Source organism: Danio rerio, chromosome 13, assembly GCF_052040795.2.
Source record: "Danio rerio strain M-AB ecotype USA chromosome 13, GRCz13ab, whole genome shotgun sequence".
Classification (NCBI taxonomy): domain Eukaryota; kingdom Metazoa; phylum Chordata; class Actinopteri; order Cypriniformes; family Danionidae; genus Danio; species Danio rerio.
Window position 1 is genome coordinate 37427501 of NC_141033.1, and position 17465 is coordinate 37444965.

At 35.6% G+C, this 17465-nt stretch overlaps 2 protein-coding genes across 12 annotated transcripts in view; one reads left to right on the plus strand and one right to left on the minus strand.

The window, feature by feature from the left end:
- LOC141377032 (uncharacterized) overlaps positions 1 to 17465 on the plus strand; it is a 316142-nt gene that overhangs the window by 49271 nt on the left and 249406 nt on the right. The window lies entirely within an intron of this gene.
- Positions 1 to 17465, minus strand: part of sptlc3 (serine palmitoyltransferase, long chain base subunit 3) — a 60370-nt gene that overhangs the window by 1645 nt on the left and 41260 nt on the right. For 2 of the 3 annotated variants that reach the window (XM_087277801.1, XM_087277800.1), the window contains exons 10-12: positions 10785 to 10920; positions 9418 to 9547; positions 4953 to 5077 (exon numbers count right to left, since the gene is read on the minus strand). In XM_087277801.1, the coding sequence (XP_087133927.1) occupies positions 4964 to 5077; positions 9418 to 9547; positions 10785 to 10920 (380 nt within the window). In that variant the 3' untranslated portion in view covers positions 4953 to 4963. Of the gene's footprint in view, positions 1 to 4331; positions 5078 to 9417; positions 9548 to 10784; positions 10921 to 17465 lie in introns of those variants that run through there. The other variant, NM_001003562.3, reaches the window with a different exon arrangement.

Consider the following 17465-nt stretch of genomic DNA (forward strand, 5'->3'; position numbering starts at 1 on the left):
AAAACATAAACATTATTGAGCATGTCTGGGGTAAGATGAAGGAGGAGGCATTGAAGATGAATAAAAAGAATGTTGATGAACTCTGGGAGTCCTGCAAGAAGGCTTTCTTTGCCATTCCAGATGACTTTATTAATGTTATTTGAGTCATTGAAGAGATATATGAATGCAGTCCTCCAAGCTCATGAGAGTCATACACAATATTCAATATTTTTCCATCTCACCATGACTTTATATTCTGTACTATTAGGCGACAAGACTTATTATTAATAATATTATTATTATTTTATTATCAGAATTAACATTTAATGTTTTTATATTCACATGATAAATATATTTTGAATTATAATAGAACATTGTTTCACTCATATTTTAACATTTTATTTAAACAAAAAGAAAAAATTCTTGTCATTGACTCACAATAAAATGAATCAAGAAAACTTTGGTTTCAATGAGAACTTTTTGTTGTTGATCAAGAAATGAATACTTTTATTTAGCAGTGATAAATTAAGTTGATCAAAGGTGGCTGTATTTTCAACAATTAAACAATATTTATATTAACATTTCAGAGATTTTTTACAAAATATGGTAGACCAATAGAATGTCGTTATAAAAAATACACCCTAATAAAAGTAAAAAAAAAGTCTCTAAAAAACAAAAGTTTGTAATAGACAAGCGGAGCTCCTCCACATATGTTGGCCATCACTCAACACAACCTTGCTTGATAACTGCTGCTTTCCATCTATTATCAAATATTTTCCAGTGTAACGACAATCACCCCCTCTATGTCCCCGAAACGGAACAAAATCATGCATTTTCCATCGAGTCCCTGAGACATTTCCCCAGTTTCCCACCGCAGCCTTGAGAAATCTTCATCACTATGGTGTTGGTATTCTTGAAATAACAAACATTGTTTCAAACACGAGTGAAACAAGTGGAGACTAGAGCCCATCTGTCTGCAGCATTTACTATCTGTCTTGATTCCTCGCAGCATTAATCAGTCGGTTACCACACACCTGCGGAATGTGCATCTCTTTTACTAATTGCTAGTTTTAGGTGAATATTGGCCCGTGTGCAACATAGCTGGCATGTTGAGCTCTGGCGTTCAGACAGTCTTTTGGGTCTCTTTCAAATGTAACAATTAAGTTTTGTCTCATTCAGAGCTGGGTAAACCATGTGCAGACGCTACATTTGTTTTCACAAACCTAATTTGCAGCAAGTCAAAGAGGTAATTACTATATGCTTTGGTGTTTACAGCGATAAATAGAGTTTCTATAGAGACCATGTAGGTGTTAAGGAATGTGATGAAAATGTTATGTTTGTATGATTCTGGATCTGTAATGGTTAATTAACTAAGTAGATTGGATTGTATGAATCGTATAACATAAAATACCAGTAAGATTCCATATTAAAATGGCTATTAGTTCAGTTTTGGACTGCACTGGCTGTGATCAATGATATTGAATCACTGATAAAAGAATGAACCCATCAGTGTAAAACCTCTGACAATCAGAGTAGACTGGCCCCATAGGTTTACGATTTACTTTAAAGGAAAAATTACAATACAGTTATCAGCCGATCATACAGGATACTTATTTCATTTAATCCTAATTTAATTATTAATTTCAATTCATTGTAATTACAGTTATATTTTATTTTAAGGGGCAATTCCTGCCCAGTTGATTCCCAAGGGCTTTTTCCACATCACAAGGCAGTTTAATTATCTTAATCTGCGATGACTTTTATGCCAAATATTTAAGTTTTAATGGTTTAATCCATTACTTTATTCAAAAATATATATCAGACCACTTTAAACTACAACAAATAAAAATAAACACTTAAAAGGGTCATGGAATATCTTTGTATGGTTGTACGGTTCTCTAAAGTCAGCATATAATATTATCAATATTTTTACATAAAAAAACAACACATCATGGTTTAGCAGAACTAATTTTTAATTTCTAATTTTAGGCTGTGTCCGAAATTGCTTACTACTCAGTAGGTACTGCATTTTGAATTTAAACGTACGACTCGGCCATTAGAAAAGTACGTCTTATACAGTATAATTGTGAGTATGAATGGAATCCGGATGTACTACATCTGCTGTTTTTTCATGGTCACGGTGACCTACCTGCGTCAGTTGTGTCAAAGAGCTTAGAATGACCAAGAGGCGACACTCAATTGAACGTTCCATTGCAACAGCAGCGCCCAGCAACAGCCCCAGATTCCGCCATTTTGGAGTGAAAGCGGACTGCTGTCCATTGGATCTTATTGCTGTCGCGATGGCGAGCATCTGCTTTGTTTTTTTATTTATTTAATTTAAAAGTGCATTGAAGCTGAGATACAACATGTCAGACGACAATACAAACCTTACTATCACAATCATCAGCACTTTTCATAGTTTATTTTACAGACTTATAATATGCTGTTGTTCTATTGGAATTTTCAATCCAAAATGGCCACTGCGCCATCTAGTGGCTGTTTCCCAAATCCCACTAGAGTGTCGCCTCTTGGTGATTCTATGGTCTTTGGTTGTGTTGCTTCACTCCCATTCATGAATTATCTCGCAGGGCATCAAGGGATAGCGCAGCGTGCACGGGATGCGCACTTCAGAATCTCGCCGGATGTAGTAAGTCATCCAGGTACTTCTCGCATACTGATTTTCGAAATCTATGAATTTAGACATAATACTCTGCTTGCGTACTGATTTTAGCGTTCTGCATAGTATGGAAGTATGTGGTTTCGGACGCAGTCGAAGGCTCATTTAAATGCAGCCTCAAAATGCATCTTTTGTTTCCCAGGTAATGAAGTGCACAACCAGTGCATCCTTTGCGGTCTCAAAGATCCCAAGATTCATTGTGCGCTGATAACGGCAGAATTAAATGTATGAATAAGGTTTAGTTTTACTGGGATATCTAAACATGTAAAAAAAAACAAAAAGAGTTTGACGTGTCTTACCAAAAAGTTTTTTATAGACAGTTTATATTATTATGTGTACATGTATGGATCAAAGGACATATATTTCCAGCTTAAACATTGTTTGGCCTCCAGATTGTGTAAAATAAGTTTTGAAATAATGTTGGAAAAAAGTCATTAAAAATTTTATCACTGTTTATTAACGGCAGCTATTATGGTCGCTAGGTGATGAGTTCTGTCCTCTATAGGCTAGATCTTCTCATTTCAAAACGCTCGGACTTCGAAGGATTCTCTGAAATGAGACACAGCTATATTTTAAATAGGTGTGATGAGGCAGAGCTTATTCACCTCATTACATCTTAAAGTAAAACATTTCAGAACCTGTCATTTTGGCAGACTGCTTTTGATATAAGCTGTTTTTAGAATGACTGATTTCTGAGGTCTGAAACTATACTACTGTGTCCTCTCATATGTCAAAAGATCCAGCCAATTTTGGTTTCATATTTTATGACCACTTCAAAATTGTATGTATATTATAAAAGATAGTTATACCAGAACAGATCTGCAATACTGTGACAAAAATATAATTGTTCTTGATTGTGTTACATTGATTATTAATGTTGATTAACAGAACACATTAAAATGCCATACTCAGACAAAACTTGATGTTAATTATAGTGCAGGTTATTTAATAACTTACGTTATAATCTATAAAATAAAGTCAAATGCCCAGGACGCTCTAGGTTTTTGGCGTGCAACATTTTTAAAAACAGTGCAACAGTTGAAATACAATTTGTAGCATCTTTTTTTAACCCCACTAAAAGTATAAATAAAATATTTAAATATCTAATCTACTCCAAATTATTGTTAAAAGAATGAAAAGCATAGTGCGACCGATGCTTAACATGCATTTTTATATGTTTATATATGTTATACTCCCGTGATTGGTCTCCTGTGAAGTCTCAGAGCTCCAGAAAGTGTGCAAAAAGAAATCTGGTGCAACATGCTAATCTGAATATAATGCCACAAACGGACGCACCTTATTCATGTTGACATTTCACTTTAAATGTGGTAGCTAATAATATTAATAGTTTAGTTTAATTGTGCAGAAGCATTTACTGTTTTTTTTTTTGTTCATTCTGACCACAATTCTGACCATAAGCCACCTTGGTCAGTTAGTCATAATCAAATAAATCTTTTGATTTCTGTTAGAAAAAAACAAAATGTCCTACAAATGAACTGAAGTCCTATATCTAAAATATGTAAACAATCGACATAAGCCATTTGATTTACAAGTACAATAGTGTCAATAAAGTCAAAACATTATTATTATTATTATTATTATTATTATTAAGTGGTTGTTTCCTAAAAAAATAAATGCATATCAGCTTAAATTAGGAGCAGAATCTGTAATATGCAATGTATGAATGTTTAATGACTGTGAATGAGCTGCGCCGGGTGTGTAACACCCAGCCTTGTTCAATCTTTCAATCAATGCACTTGTGGATCACACAAACACATCATCCAGCACAGAATGAAGGTCTTTCATCAGTCCATCTCAGCAGCAGGATAAAAACAACAAAAACAACAAAACAGGGTCACTTCAAGGGCTTTCTTATCCGCAGCTCGAGTTTTGATGTAGGTCAGTGTTAAGGGAGTTAATTGTTTGATATATTTAGAGCAGCTTTTGATTTGCGTTCTATAAACACAGCCGTCGCGACCCTCCCTTTGTCCCACAATCCCCTGAGATGAAAATTATTTATCAAACTGCACAAAACTCTGAAACAGCAGTTAAAATAAACAATTAAATAGAATTGTACAATATATACACATATAAATGTCCAAGCCTCGTGGTAGGACAAACTTTAAAAGCTGTTAGAAACACTGCAAACTTTTTTCTGTTTTTGGAAAAGCTGAACGGTCCTGCATGGAATGGCAAGACATTTTATTTTATGATTTATTTAAAAAAATAAAAACCAAGGCATTCACACTAAGGTGCCCTTGGTGGTCCCTCAATGTGGACAAGGCATCACACTCACTGGGTGAACGATCAACTGTCCAGCCCAAAGTTTGTTACATTGTACAGCTCTGGACGATAAGGGCGTCTGTGACGGGAGAATTTCACCCTGATGTAGTCTCCAAGTTCATCAAGGCTCTGAAGTACCTGAAAGGGCATATAAAGAAATGTGAGGCTACAATATGTCTGAATAAAACATTTCTAAAGTCAAATTTAAGCACTTTCTACGTACATTTTCAGACTTTTTCAGCACTTTACAAGAATGGAAAGTGATTTATTTACATACATATGTATTTCCTGACAAAAGTCTTGTTGTCGACCTCAATTGTAAGAGCAACAAATAATAACTTGACTTCTAGTTGATCATTTGGTAAAGTGGCAGAAGGTAGATTTTTCCAATGAGTCATCTGTTTAACTGCATCCCAATCATACTGTAGAAGACCTTTTGGAACTTGCATGGACCCACATTTCTCACAGATATCAGTCAAGTTTGGTGAAGGAAAAGTCATGGTTTGGGGTTACATTCAGTATGGGGGCGTGCGAGAGATCTGCAGAGTGGATGGTAACATCAACAGCCTGAGGTATCAAGACATTTGTGCTGCCCATTACATTACAAACCACAGGAGAGGGAAAATTTTTCAGCAGGATAGCGCTACTCCTCATACTTCAGCCTCCACTTTAAAGTTCCTGAAAGCGAAGAAGATCAAGGTGCTCCAGGATTGGCTAGTCCAGTCACCAAACATGAACATTATTGAGGATGTCTGGGGTAAGATGAAGGAGGAGGCATTGAAGATGAATCCAAAACATCTTGATGAACTCTGACAGTCCTGCAAGAATGCTTTCTTTGCCATTCCAGATGACTTTATTAATAAGTTATTTGAGTCCTGGCAGAGATGTATGGATGCAGTCCTCCAAGCTCATGGGAGTCATACACAATATTGATTCCTTTTCCACGGCACCATGACTTTATATTCCATACTGTATATTATTTTTGTTTAGTGACAAGACTTTTGTCTAAGCAAAGTCCAACCTTACTGTCCTAATTAAAAATCAAGGCATGATCATATTATATTTAGGTAAAATAAGCGTAATCTAGAGGCCTTTGCCTTTCATACAAGCCACTTCTGATACCAAATGATCAACTAGAAGTCAAGTTAATTTGATGTTCCTAAAACTTGGATAGGCGACAAGACTTTTGTCAGGTAGTGTAAATACTTCATCACATATCAGATGTTATTTATTATAATTTTCTATATTCTATTTTCTCAAAAACCAACACTGAATTACTCTTATTTACCCTCAAAAGTAATTTACTTGTATCATAAATGTGCCATCTTTCATCTTAAATTGCAATTTTAATTCCATGCACTGCATGTAATCTCCATGTATTTTGTTCTCTATCACTGTTTAAGCAAAGGGCAAAAGTACAAAATGCAGCCACAGATGCCGGAGTTGTCATTACATGCAAAATCAAAAAGATTTTAAATGTAAGATTATTTTATTATTATTGGTATTACCTATTTAATAAGATGAATTATTATAAATGTAGTTTCAAGCACTCTAGCAAAAATTTTATCATTTATCAAACCTTAAAAACACTATATTAAAATTCAAGCAGCTCTATAAACCCTGGAAATATGTTTACTTCCATGGCACTATTAAAGATCCAGTTTGAGACATTTGAAGATCTGTTTGAAGTGGACCGGCTTTCACTTTTGCTCAGAATGCCTATGCTTAACTCTAGTTTTACATTTAAGAGACGTTTAAGCCAGTGTTTCCCAATGCTGTTCCTGGAGGCACACCAACAGTAAACATTTTGGATGTCTTCCTTATCTGGCCCATTCATTTCAGGTCTTGGAGTCTCTTCTAACAAAGTTGATGAATTGAATCAGGTGTGTTTGATTAGAAAGCGTTTGAAAATGTGTATTGTTGGTTGGGCTCCAGGAACAGGGTTAGGGAAAGGAGGTTTTACACAACATGGTTTTTAACTGAAAAAAGAAAAAGAGAAAACGATATGTTGGCAGCTTATTTACATGACATCGGGGTTTTAGTGACTGAAACAGATAACTTTAGGGATAACTTTTCTGGATTTTTTTTCTAAAATGGTAACTGTCTCTACGTAAACTAGAAAAACACAACATTGTGAAAACGCTGATGTCATGCGCATGTTTATTATGTGTATAGACCTTTTTTCTTCGTTGCTGCCGGGAGGGCACCACAGCGACCGGTGCCTTTTGGTAGGATGCTTAGAACTTCCATTTAGAAGTGTCGTCAGAGAGAGCAGCGTTTTATCAACAGGTAATTCTCGATCCGAAAGTAGGTGTCAATACTGTTTTGAGTTTCTTAGGGAGTGTTTTTGTGATGCACAACATTGATTTTGAAAGATGTGTTTTAAAGCCGATATGCGGCTGTCAGATGCGGTTTAAGTGCAAGAGGAAAAATGTTCTCCTAATTCAGCGTCTGCTGTCAGATACGAAATACAGTTGAAATATTTGAAATACACAAAAATAAGTTGAAATACAGTCTGTGTTCCTGATTTGTCAGCTGTTATACTGTGCTCAGCGGACTCTTCAAGAGACACACACATCACTGCATTATATAGAGCAAACCATATTACTGGCATCAGTTAACAGGTTTGTAAGTCATGCAATTTCCACAAATGACCAATAAAAGTATGTTACTGATGCTATGTTGGCTGATTTGCATCTTGATTCTAATCAGTTTATGTAGTTAGTTTGTATTGTGTGGTGTCTACCATGGTAATAATATCTTTTCTGTAACTTTAAAATGTCACTTTATTTTCACTTTGTGTCACTCATTCATTCAATGTGTTACAGTACGCGTGTACAGTAATTACATTCGCTTGGGTTGATTATAGATTTGAAAAAAAGAGAGAAAATGTTGACTTTAGCGATGACCGGGCTTAATTTAAACAGCTTGACATACCGTCTGACAAATGAGGGTGAAATGACTTGCAGCAGTTGTTTTCCATCCCCAATAGATCACATTTTTGAAATAATCAGTCCAGGAGGTGGTGCTGATCAACAGCAGTATTAGTTCAAAGATGTTAAAAGCAAGTATAATAAATTAAAACTAAAGTTTCAAAGCTGTCCAAATGTGACTCTTTACATGGATCAAGCTGCTGTCTGGAAATTCGAAGCATCCTCCTTACGCCTACACACAAAGTATAATGGATAATTTTGCGTTCTATGAAAAAATGTCTATAGGCATGTGTGAAAAAAAAAAGAGTTATAGAGTACATTTGCTCACATCTAATCTTAGTTGAAGTTCACTTTTAAAACAAAATACTATTAAATGATATGCTTTTCAGTTCCCCAAAATGAATGTTTTTTTTAATACTGCACATTATAATAAATTTATTACTAAATTCACTTGCTGCATTCAAAAAAACTGTAATTATTATTTATCAAATAAAATTTTTTCTTTGCTTTTACAAAAATATAACTTTTTTTAAGGTTATCAGTTATAACTCCAACTTTAATTTTGTCAAAATTAACATGTGTGAATGTTGAATGCATCTAAAAAAAAATAAATAAAAAAAACTTTAATTTAAGGTTTCTAAAGTATTTATTGCATAATGTCAAGCAATGTCTGAATTTAAAATATTTTTTGTCGCACATTTGACTCCAATAATTGTCTGAATTTAGAATATGACTTTCATTTAAAGTTTTAAAAGAGTTTTTAAAGATTTTAGCACTATGTCAAAAAAATTAGTTCAGCTTAGATAATTTGGTCTTTCAACATTTTATTAATAATTTTTTTTAACAGTGTTCAAGTACAAAAAAAATAAAAAAATCAGCTCTTTTGACTTATGGTAGAAACCAGTAAACTAGTTTTCATTAGTAGATTTCTCTAGAAAAAAAGCTGTGAGAAAAAACAAACAAACAAAGCTGCACTAGCTATGATGGATTTGTTTGAGATGGAATGGTAACAATAATCAATACATTGACTTATCACACAACACATGGACATGCCCTCAATCATTTTTTTGTGATGCAATATATATCGCTCATACATAAAAAAAACAATTATAGCCCATTTTAGCTACAACATCTCTACCTCTGTTGGATGAACACTTCAGTATTTACAATAACTTACTATAGTATATTTTCATGTGAGTGTTTGACAGTTGAAAATAGCCTCTTACTTTTTCCTTTGCACATTTCTGTTAACATTTATTATTATTTATTTAGGAAATGCATTTTCACATTCCGATTTTAATGCTAATTATTACATTGTTAAAAAGACTATAATTTAATGAAATATTCCTAAAAACAAAATATTCTTTGGAAGAGTGTACTTGCATTGTGATGATATTGTCATTTTGGCTTTATATAATGAGTGGCATAAAATTATTTTAAAATGACAATAATATTGTTAATGGCAATATATTTTAGTGCGAAATATAATACAACAAAAAACAGATATCCTGACAGGCCTAGTTTGAGATATAAGGTGCTTATTACCTTGTTGAGCATGTCTCTGGTGTGAGCAGCAGACACACAGAATCGAGCTCTGGCTTCTGTAATAGTAGTAGCTGGAAAACCAACAACAACCACACCGATCTTCCTCTTCAACATGGCCCGTGAGAACGCTCTGCGGGCAGACAATTAAAACCCATAATGATGATGATCAGCCCAAACGTATAAATGAAGTTTAGAGACACACACACACACACAGACAAACATATGTCTGCCAAACCATTAAATGTTCTAGAACAGCTTGCATCTTCAAGTTTTGTATTGATATAATGTCATGATTGGTGTTATAAAACAGGGAGAGGTTTTCATGCTAACCTCGAAAGCTGCAGATTCCTTTTTAATTTGCTCGTTTCTTCCAAAACCATTAATGCATTCAAGTTTCCAGACATCGTCAACACTCAAAGTATGACAATCATCATTACAAACCGAGGTTGTTATTAAATATCGCACGCTCGTGAAGCAGTTATGGCCTGTCTTTCAGCATTCAGAGGAGGGTGACGCTGTCCCATTCAGAGTTTGCACTGTCTGCTACCTTTCCTCGCCCTTTGAGCGAAGGGAAATCCATTGTAAACCGCACAGCTGGACTGTCATTTGCATTAGCCAAGAGGGAGAAAAAGAAGTGGATTGACAAGGCAAAGGGAAAGGTATAATGGAGGAGGAAAAGATTGAGAGCGAGAGGAGGAGAGAAGGCCTCCACTTTGTCAGCGGCGAGAGAACAGAGCGGCGACGGAGAGTGAAAGCTGGATTTAAAAGGCCTCACAGCTGCCGTGGTCTTTGTTGCTGTGCCAGGAAGCTGTTATCTTTGGAGGAGTCTGAAACGCCTGTGCGGTGATGAGCCTCTCGCATGTCATGTTTTCTTTCTGCCTCTCTTGTTTTTTGTTTTTTTTCACTGATTCATGGATCAACCAGACCATCCAAGATGGCCACGGTCCAACGTCTTCTTGAAAAGACCACATCGCCTTCTTTGGAATGACCAGTGGAGATGACTGGAGCTTTTGTTGGGGTGTCTTCAAGCAGTCAGTACATTTTCCACATGGCATTCAACGCTATCACCTTTGTAACCCGATGTAAGCCTCGCATTGTTGTTTTACTGGCAGCCCCGAATGTGGGCAGGTTCACAAGTTCAAAGGAGGATTACTATAGTGTCCAGACATTGGAAACTGTCCTTAATCACAAAGACGACGCGCAGACCAGGAGAAAAGCTCACAAAGGAACGTAATGCTTTGCTTCTTGCTGGCTGAGCGATCTAAGGGTTCTCAAATGGACTAAATAGGGGTGTGTGCAAATGCGAGACTGGAGATGCTGTTGTGTAAACTGCGCATTAAGGGGTCGGTAATCTGAATGTCTCTTACCCGACTTTCCCTGGTTGATATAGCAGGAGCGGTATCACCGGAGAGTCTTTGTTGCCGTAAATGATGAAGCCCATCTCTTTCAGCCGAGATCTGAAGTAGTGCGTGTTCTCAGCCAGCTGTCGAACTCTTCGTTGGCCTGTGGGGGAGATGCAGACAGAGGCGTCATTCGGGAGAATTTGTTAGCTTACATTGGAAAAGAAGAGACGTAAATGGGAGGCTAGAATAAAGTAAAGGTCGTGATTTACAACGGAGCAACCGTAGGTCAAAAGGAAAAGTGCAAATAATCTCAAAGGGCTCCTCCGCTGGGACTGGATTTGAGGGATTTGATTGCTCTAAGGATGAGAGGGATGCAGCTTATGAAAGTCTCAGTTACCGTAGATGTACTGTGTTTATTTATAGGCCGATTACTATGATGTCAGCGAAACTTTATAGGGATGTTTTTTGAACCAGTGAAAGAAGTTAAACAGAAGATAATCCAAATAGGAAAAATCGCAATGATCGGAGCAGAAATACTATGAAGCATGTGAGTGAAGTAGAGTTGTTTGATGCCTCAAGTGAGGCCTCCATTTACAGTATGTAATTGGGTTGTCACGATACTAGAATTCGGTACCAATCTATACTGAAATTTTAGAAACGTCCAAACATTTGATCGCTGTTGAGAACGTTCTTAAACACTTCTGATTTGCCATTGTGTTCACGTGCTTAACAAAAATGACTGCGATTGGCCATGAAGGTCATCAGATCACCTAACTCACTGCTGTTTACTTAATGTAACCACATATACAGGGACACTGGAGCATTTTAAAGCCGTGATTCATCAGTTGTTTGCTCGTATGCAAGCTCATAGACAAACCAACTGATGGACGTTGCTTTGAAATGCTCCAGGGTCCCAGTATCTGTGTTTACTTCGTAAACTGCAGTGAGTTTGGTGAACTGATGACCTTTACGGCCAATCAGTCCTTTCTGTTGTGCACATGAACACAATGTAAAATCAGCAGTGTTTAAGGACGTGCTCAATATAGTGTTGCACGATACCAAATTTTTGACTTCAATACAATACCTAAATGAAATATCACAATACCGATAATAAATCGATCCAACACCATCATTTTTTTTTCTTTAAAAATATTATTAATTAACTTTGTGTTTGCCGTCAGCTGAAACCAAGTAGAACAATTTTTAAAAAGGAAAAAAAAAAAATGGAAATAAAAAGTACTTATATTCGTGGGCTTGCCATGACTGTCAGCAGCACGCGCAAAATAATTCCAAATTTCACTTTCGTAATCAGCTCTGTACACAAGCTGAGCTGTGGGGGTTAACTGTTCACAGCTCAGCGCACACACTCATTTTGCCGTGGAAATGTTCGCCCCCCACATAGCCCCCTATTGATGAGCATTTGCAACTACAGCTGTCACTTAAAAGTACCGGTACAAAAAAATGCAGAATTGTATCGTTTTGAGATCCAGGGTTTCACAATACTTTTTCAGTATCTGTACATTGTGCGACACTAGCTCAATGGCAAATCAGCAATGTTTAAGAACGTGTTCAACAGCGCTCAAATGTTAGGGGGAAATGGACGTTTTTAAAATTTCAGTATCAATTGGTACCGAATTCCAGTATCATGACAACTCTAGTATCTAACACTTATGGTCCACAGTGAAGTTTGCTTAAATCTGGCTCTGAAATTAAATGTCTGCAATGTGTCTTTGTTTTTGATGAATTTTTCAATTACAATTTTTTAAGAGTTATTATATGTTTTCCATTAGGGCAGTGGTTCTCTAACTTTTTTCATCAAGTGTCACCTCAGAAAAAAAAAATGTCTCTTCAAGTACCACCATAATGAGCAGTGTTGAAGTACAGTAGCGTAGTAGGCCCAGTAAAGCAGCTACAGCTTTGTACAGTTAAAAAACGAGGCAGATTAATTCCTATTAATAAGAATACTATTGTCAGCCAATTTAAACATTATAAATAATTTGAACATTAACCCTGCACTGTACTTATATGTAAAAAGGCAACATTTAAATTAGAATGCGCTTTTAAAAGTTAAAAAGTATAGGATACAATAAAAAAAGTCTGCAAAAACAATTTATTTGTTGAATTTAAACAAACAAACAAACTGAATTTAGAAATGTTCAACTTAATTAGTTTAAATTCAGCTCAAATAAATTGTTTACGACCTCTTAACTTAAAAGAATGTATTAAATCCAAGGAATCTTCTTTAAATATTTTTTTTCCAGTATACTGGTCTTAAAAAGTAAGAAAAACTCCTGTACTTCTGTAAAGTATTAACATAGTAGCTTATTTATCAGCACCTGGAAACATAGGCTATATGTCATCATATTCATTTATAAATCTTTTTAAATATATTTTTTCAAATATATGTAGCATGTACATATGACTCCTCCACATACCACTAGAAGGATGCCCGCGTACCACTCGTGGTACACGTACCACTGTTTGAAAACCACTGCTTTAGAGCAATTTATTGAATAAGCTGGCAGAAAAAAATGACTGCCAAATTGCAGAGCTTGAGCAAACTTATCTGCATCTCTATATGAACATGCTTTTTTCTGCTTTTTCTCACCACATTGATTTTTCTTGTTTATTTTGTAAATTACATAGAAGTCACATATTTACATATTCATTAGTGAACATTAGTGAAGTATACAGCTGCTCTATGTCTTTTTTTCTCACCTCTATTCAGAAAACTTTGCCGTGAGTTTTTTTTTATACAAATAATAAATAATGGTATTCACATTCTCTTGAACATTTTACTCCTTCTTCGTCCTCATATATTATGTTACATACAAGCTTACAAGTGACTAGAAAAGGCAAGTGAATGAAAAGGATATGGATGGTGACTACAGTATGATTTTGATCAATCCAAATGTTTTCGTACAGTCCAGCAAAACAAAAATATACAGTTTTGCTGTGTTTTCTTACAACATGTCCTATGTTAATAGGATTATTAGTTAGTAGGCAAAAAGGAGACTGTCTTTTGAACAAATTACCATTGACCCTTGCACTGATAAAACTGCATCTTAAAACTAGATTTAAGCAAAGTCTTAGGACTCTATTTTAATGATCTAGGTGCAAAGTCTAAAGCGCATAGCGTAAAAGCATGAAGGGTGTGTTTGAATCCAGTTTTGCTATTTTAAAGATGGAAAAATATGATTTATGCTGTGGCGCATGGTCCAACGGGGTTGTGCTTATTCTCTTAATGAATTATGAGTGTGTTTTGAGCATAATATGCATTAAACCAATCAAAGTCTCATCTCACATTGTACGCTCTCCACTGAAGACATCCTTTAGCCTACATATTTCATTTTGTTTGTTAAGCACAAAGATTTGTTTCAAACCTATTTCTAAATTCAGTTCTTATTTCCAGCAAACAAATAAATAAACAATAATAAGGAAGTGTGGTCAAACAAATGAGTTATATTCAAACACACGTCCTACTCTTATGATCCATATAGTGACGCATAAGTCTCCAAAACCTGACAGATAAAGAAATCTAATATTGTTTTTATTAAAACAAATATGTATGAAATAAATTGTACAGCTAATAATAATAACTTTATACAAATGCATGTTTCCATGAATAAACTGAAAAAAGCCCCCCATTTTTTTATATGTAAAGACATTTGTGTATTAGTACATTCTGTGTGTATTAAGCATTTGGACCTGCACAGACGTATGACTAACATGCTCTGCACTGGACTTTAGACCAGCTTTTAGTTGGTAAATGGCTCAGTCTATTTCAGTTCCTCAAAATAACGCGCCAACAATGCACTTTAACACACCTCCTTTAAAGACCGGCACACCCATGAGTCCACAAATTGGCGCAAATGAATATGCTATTTAAACAACGTGGCACAAAACGTGAAAAGTAGGGTTGTGCTGGTCTGAAAATTGCAACAAATCGTGTCATACATGTCTTGCACCTTATTGCACCAGGTGTATGATAGGGCCCTTAGACTATTTACTAAACATATAAAACATAATTTGTGCAGAACAGAATTTATATTCATAAGCTTCACTTTTTATGACAGTCTCCCTATGGTTGTGATGATTTTCATATATTTATTGAAGCTATTTTGTGTAAACAACAAGGGTTTGATTCTGGTGTTTATTTAAAAATACACTGAAATGTCGTCACACTAATTCTGTAGTAATTTGTCACACTCTAAAAGTCTGTGCCCACTTTGCGGTAGCACCAATGCCAAAACAGACCATGTCAGGCAAAGTCTGCAAACCATAGTACAAATATGTCTACAAACTAGTCCTAAAAACAGCTGGCACAAAGACAGCCCCACTTATTTTCCAATTCTTTTTGACTACACTGTTTGCCTGCAAGTTTCATAGTTGTTCTCTTTAAATATAGTTGAAAACACTGGGAAAATGGCCAAGGAATTGCAACATAATGTAGTGGCATCAAGCCATACCACCAGCAGTCCCTGCTCTTACAAAACAGCCTTAGCAATACCTCAACTTTAGACAAACTAGAACGTATGCTTTATTCCCAATCAAGAAGAGTTTACAAACAACTATTAGTTCCCTTTAGGGATACCAGCTGATTGTATGTGAAAGACTAGAAAAGGGGCCCAAAAGAGGAGATGGGAAATGACATCATCCGTTCTGCCGTTCAAATCCCATGATGGCTCTTTTAATAGCCCCTCATTAAGACCATTAAGTAGTTAGGTGAGATAGAGCAGACCCATTCATAAAATAATCCAAAAACATAGTAACAAACAAAAACAGGAAGAAAACAATCAATTCTTTTAGACATTAAATGTTTTCGATACCTTCATAGGCTCTCGAACCTCTTGAAAACGCCTCTTAATGTGTGTGTGTGGAGTTGTTCGATGTAAAAACAGTACCAGCTGGTTTTGTTTTGTCAGGCTGAATGGTAGACAAATTTCATTCTTTGCCAAGACACTGTTGGCTTGAACGATAGGATACGATGGATTTGGCACACAAACGGAGGCTGGGGGTAAACTGAGAAGCATGGAGTCAGATGAACAAGGTACCATGCGGTTAGCGGTAGCTTAGCGGTTGAATTTTGGTGGTTCGAGACATAAGGAGATAATTCTAACAACTTAATGCAATTGGAGACACATCAATAACTCAACGGACACCAATACTTTTCACTCTCTGTCTTGTTCAGTTTATGTCTACCTCCTCTATCTTTAATGGTGTGAATCATGCCGTTCTGGTGGGCTGGCCAGCTCCACCTCCAGCTCTCTTTGGCAGCACCGCCTAAGCTTTTTGGAAAACAACAGCATGTTTGCATATAATTACCTGCGAAGCGATTGGCAGGTATTTCAAAAGGAGGTGTGCTGTAAAGCCAAGCTCTAATGACCTCATGTCAGCAGAACGAATACAACCGCTGTTAACTTTCATTACATTAGAAAGCCTTCAACAGAAACACTGGCAGACGCTGGAAACAGCAGGTGAAGCTCAAACCAAACAATTAGTCATGGATGTGGTACAAGTTTAGATGTGGCAGGTCTTCTGTTCTGATCAAAATGGAGCATTGTAAAGTGAACTCTCAGGCTCTGCTTACACTGGTAAAAACTACACTGGTGCTTACACTGGTGCTTTTGAGCATTCTCAAGTGGATGATGGTAAATTTAGGGGATTTTTTTTAAAGGGGACCTATTACACTTGTTTTTACAAGATGTAAAACAAGTCTTTGATGTATGTGAAGTTTCAGCTGAAAATACCACACAAATAATATTTTATAACTCTTTAAAACTGCCCTTTGATCCAATTGTACATTTTAGGTTTAAATTAAAAAAAGGGTAGAGCTACAAATGCCTGTGTGTCAGCATAATGACAGCTTTAGATGCTGTTTATGCTAATGAGGGAGCCATGTCCATAGGTGGTCAAAAAGCATTAGATTGCTGGCATTTTGTAGACATTGACTACATTTACATGGATATCAGCAATCTAATTATTAGATTATTAGCAATCAAACTATTATTATTATTATTGCCTTATTGTGAATAAGACAAAAATATGATTAAGGTGTTTACATGAGTTGCTTTTTGAATGTTCCTTTCATGATACTGTTTTACATGTTAAAGCACATTTTTTATTTTTATTTTATTATTTTTATTTTCTCTAGAATTTAATGCAATTTCTGGTGTTTCATTTTTAATTTGTCGACTTTAACTGCAGCTCAGCACTTTCACCTTCATTCAGGAATATTTCAGGCATGCCCCCCAAGAGACTAACAAGATAAAATGGCATTATTAATGTCCATGTAAACGTACTCAATGTGTTATTGAAGCAAGGAGGCCAGACGAAGTCATAATCGAACGTTTGTTTTGGAAGCAGTAAAAGAGCACTTAATCTTTTATAATGCTGATTCTAACGTAATTGTACTTAGTTTTGCATGTATTGTAGCAGAAATAAAAAGTGCTGCCCTCATTGTTTTGTTCATACACTCTAAAAATAACTGTTTAGCTTTACTATAATAACAATGGAACCATAACAACATTAAATATCACTTAAGTAGTGAAGAAGAGAACCTAAATAAATGCTTAAAATGTAAAAGACCTTTCTCATTTTATTTATTATATATTTTAAAGCACTTTCAATCTAATGAAATGAATTTCTACATTCTATTTCAATGGTTTAAAAATATGAATATATAATAATGTGTATGTAGTATAT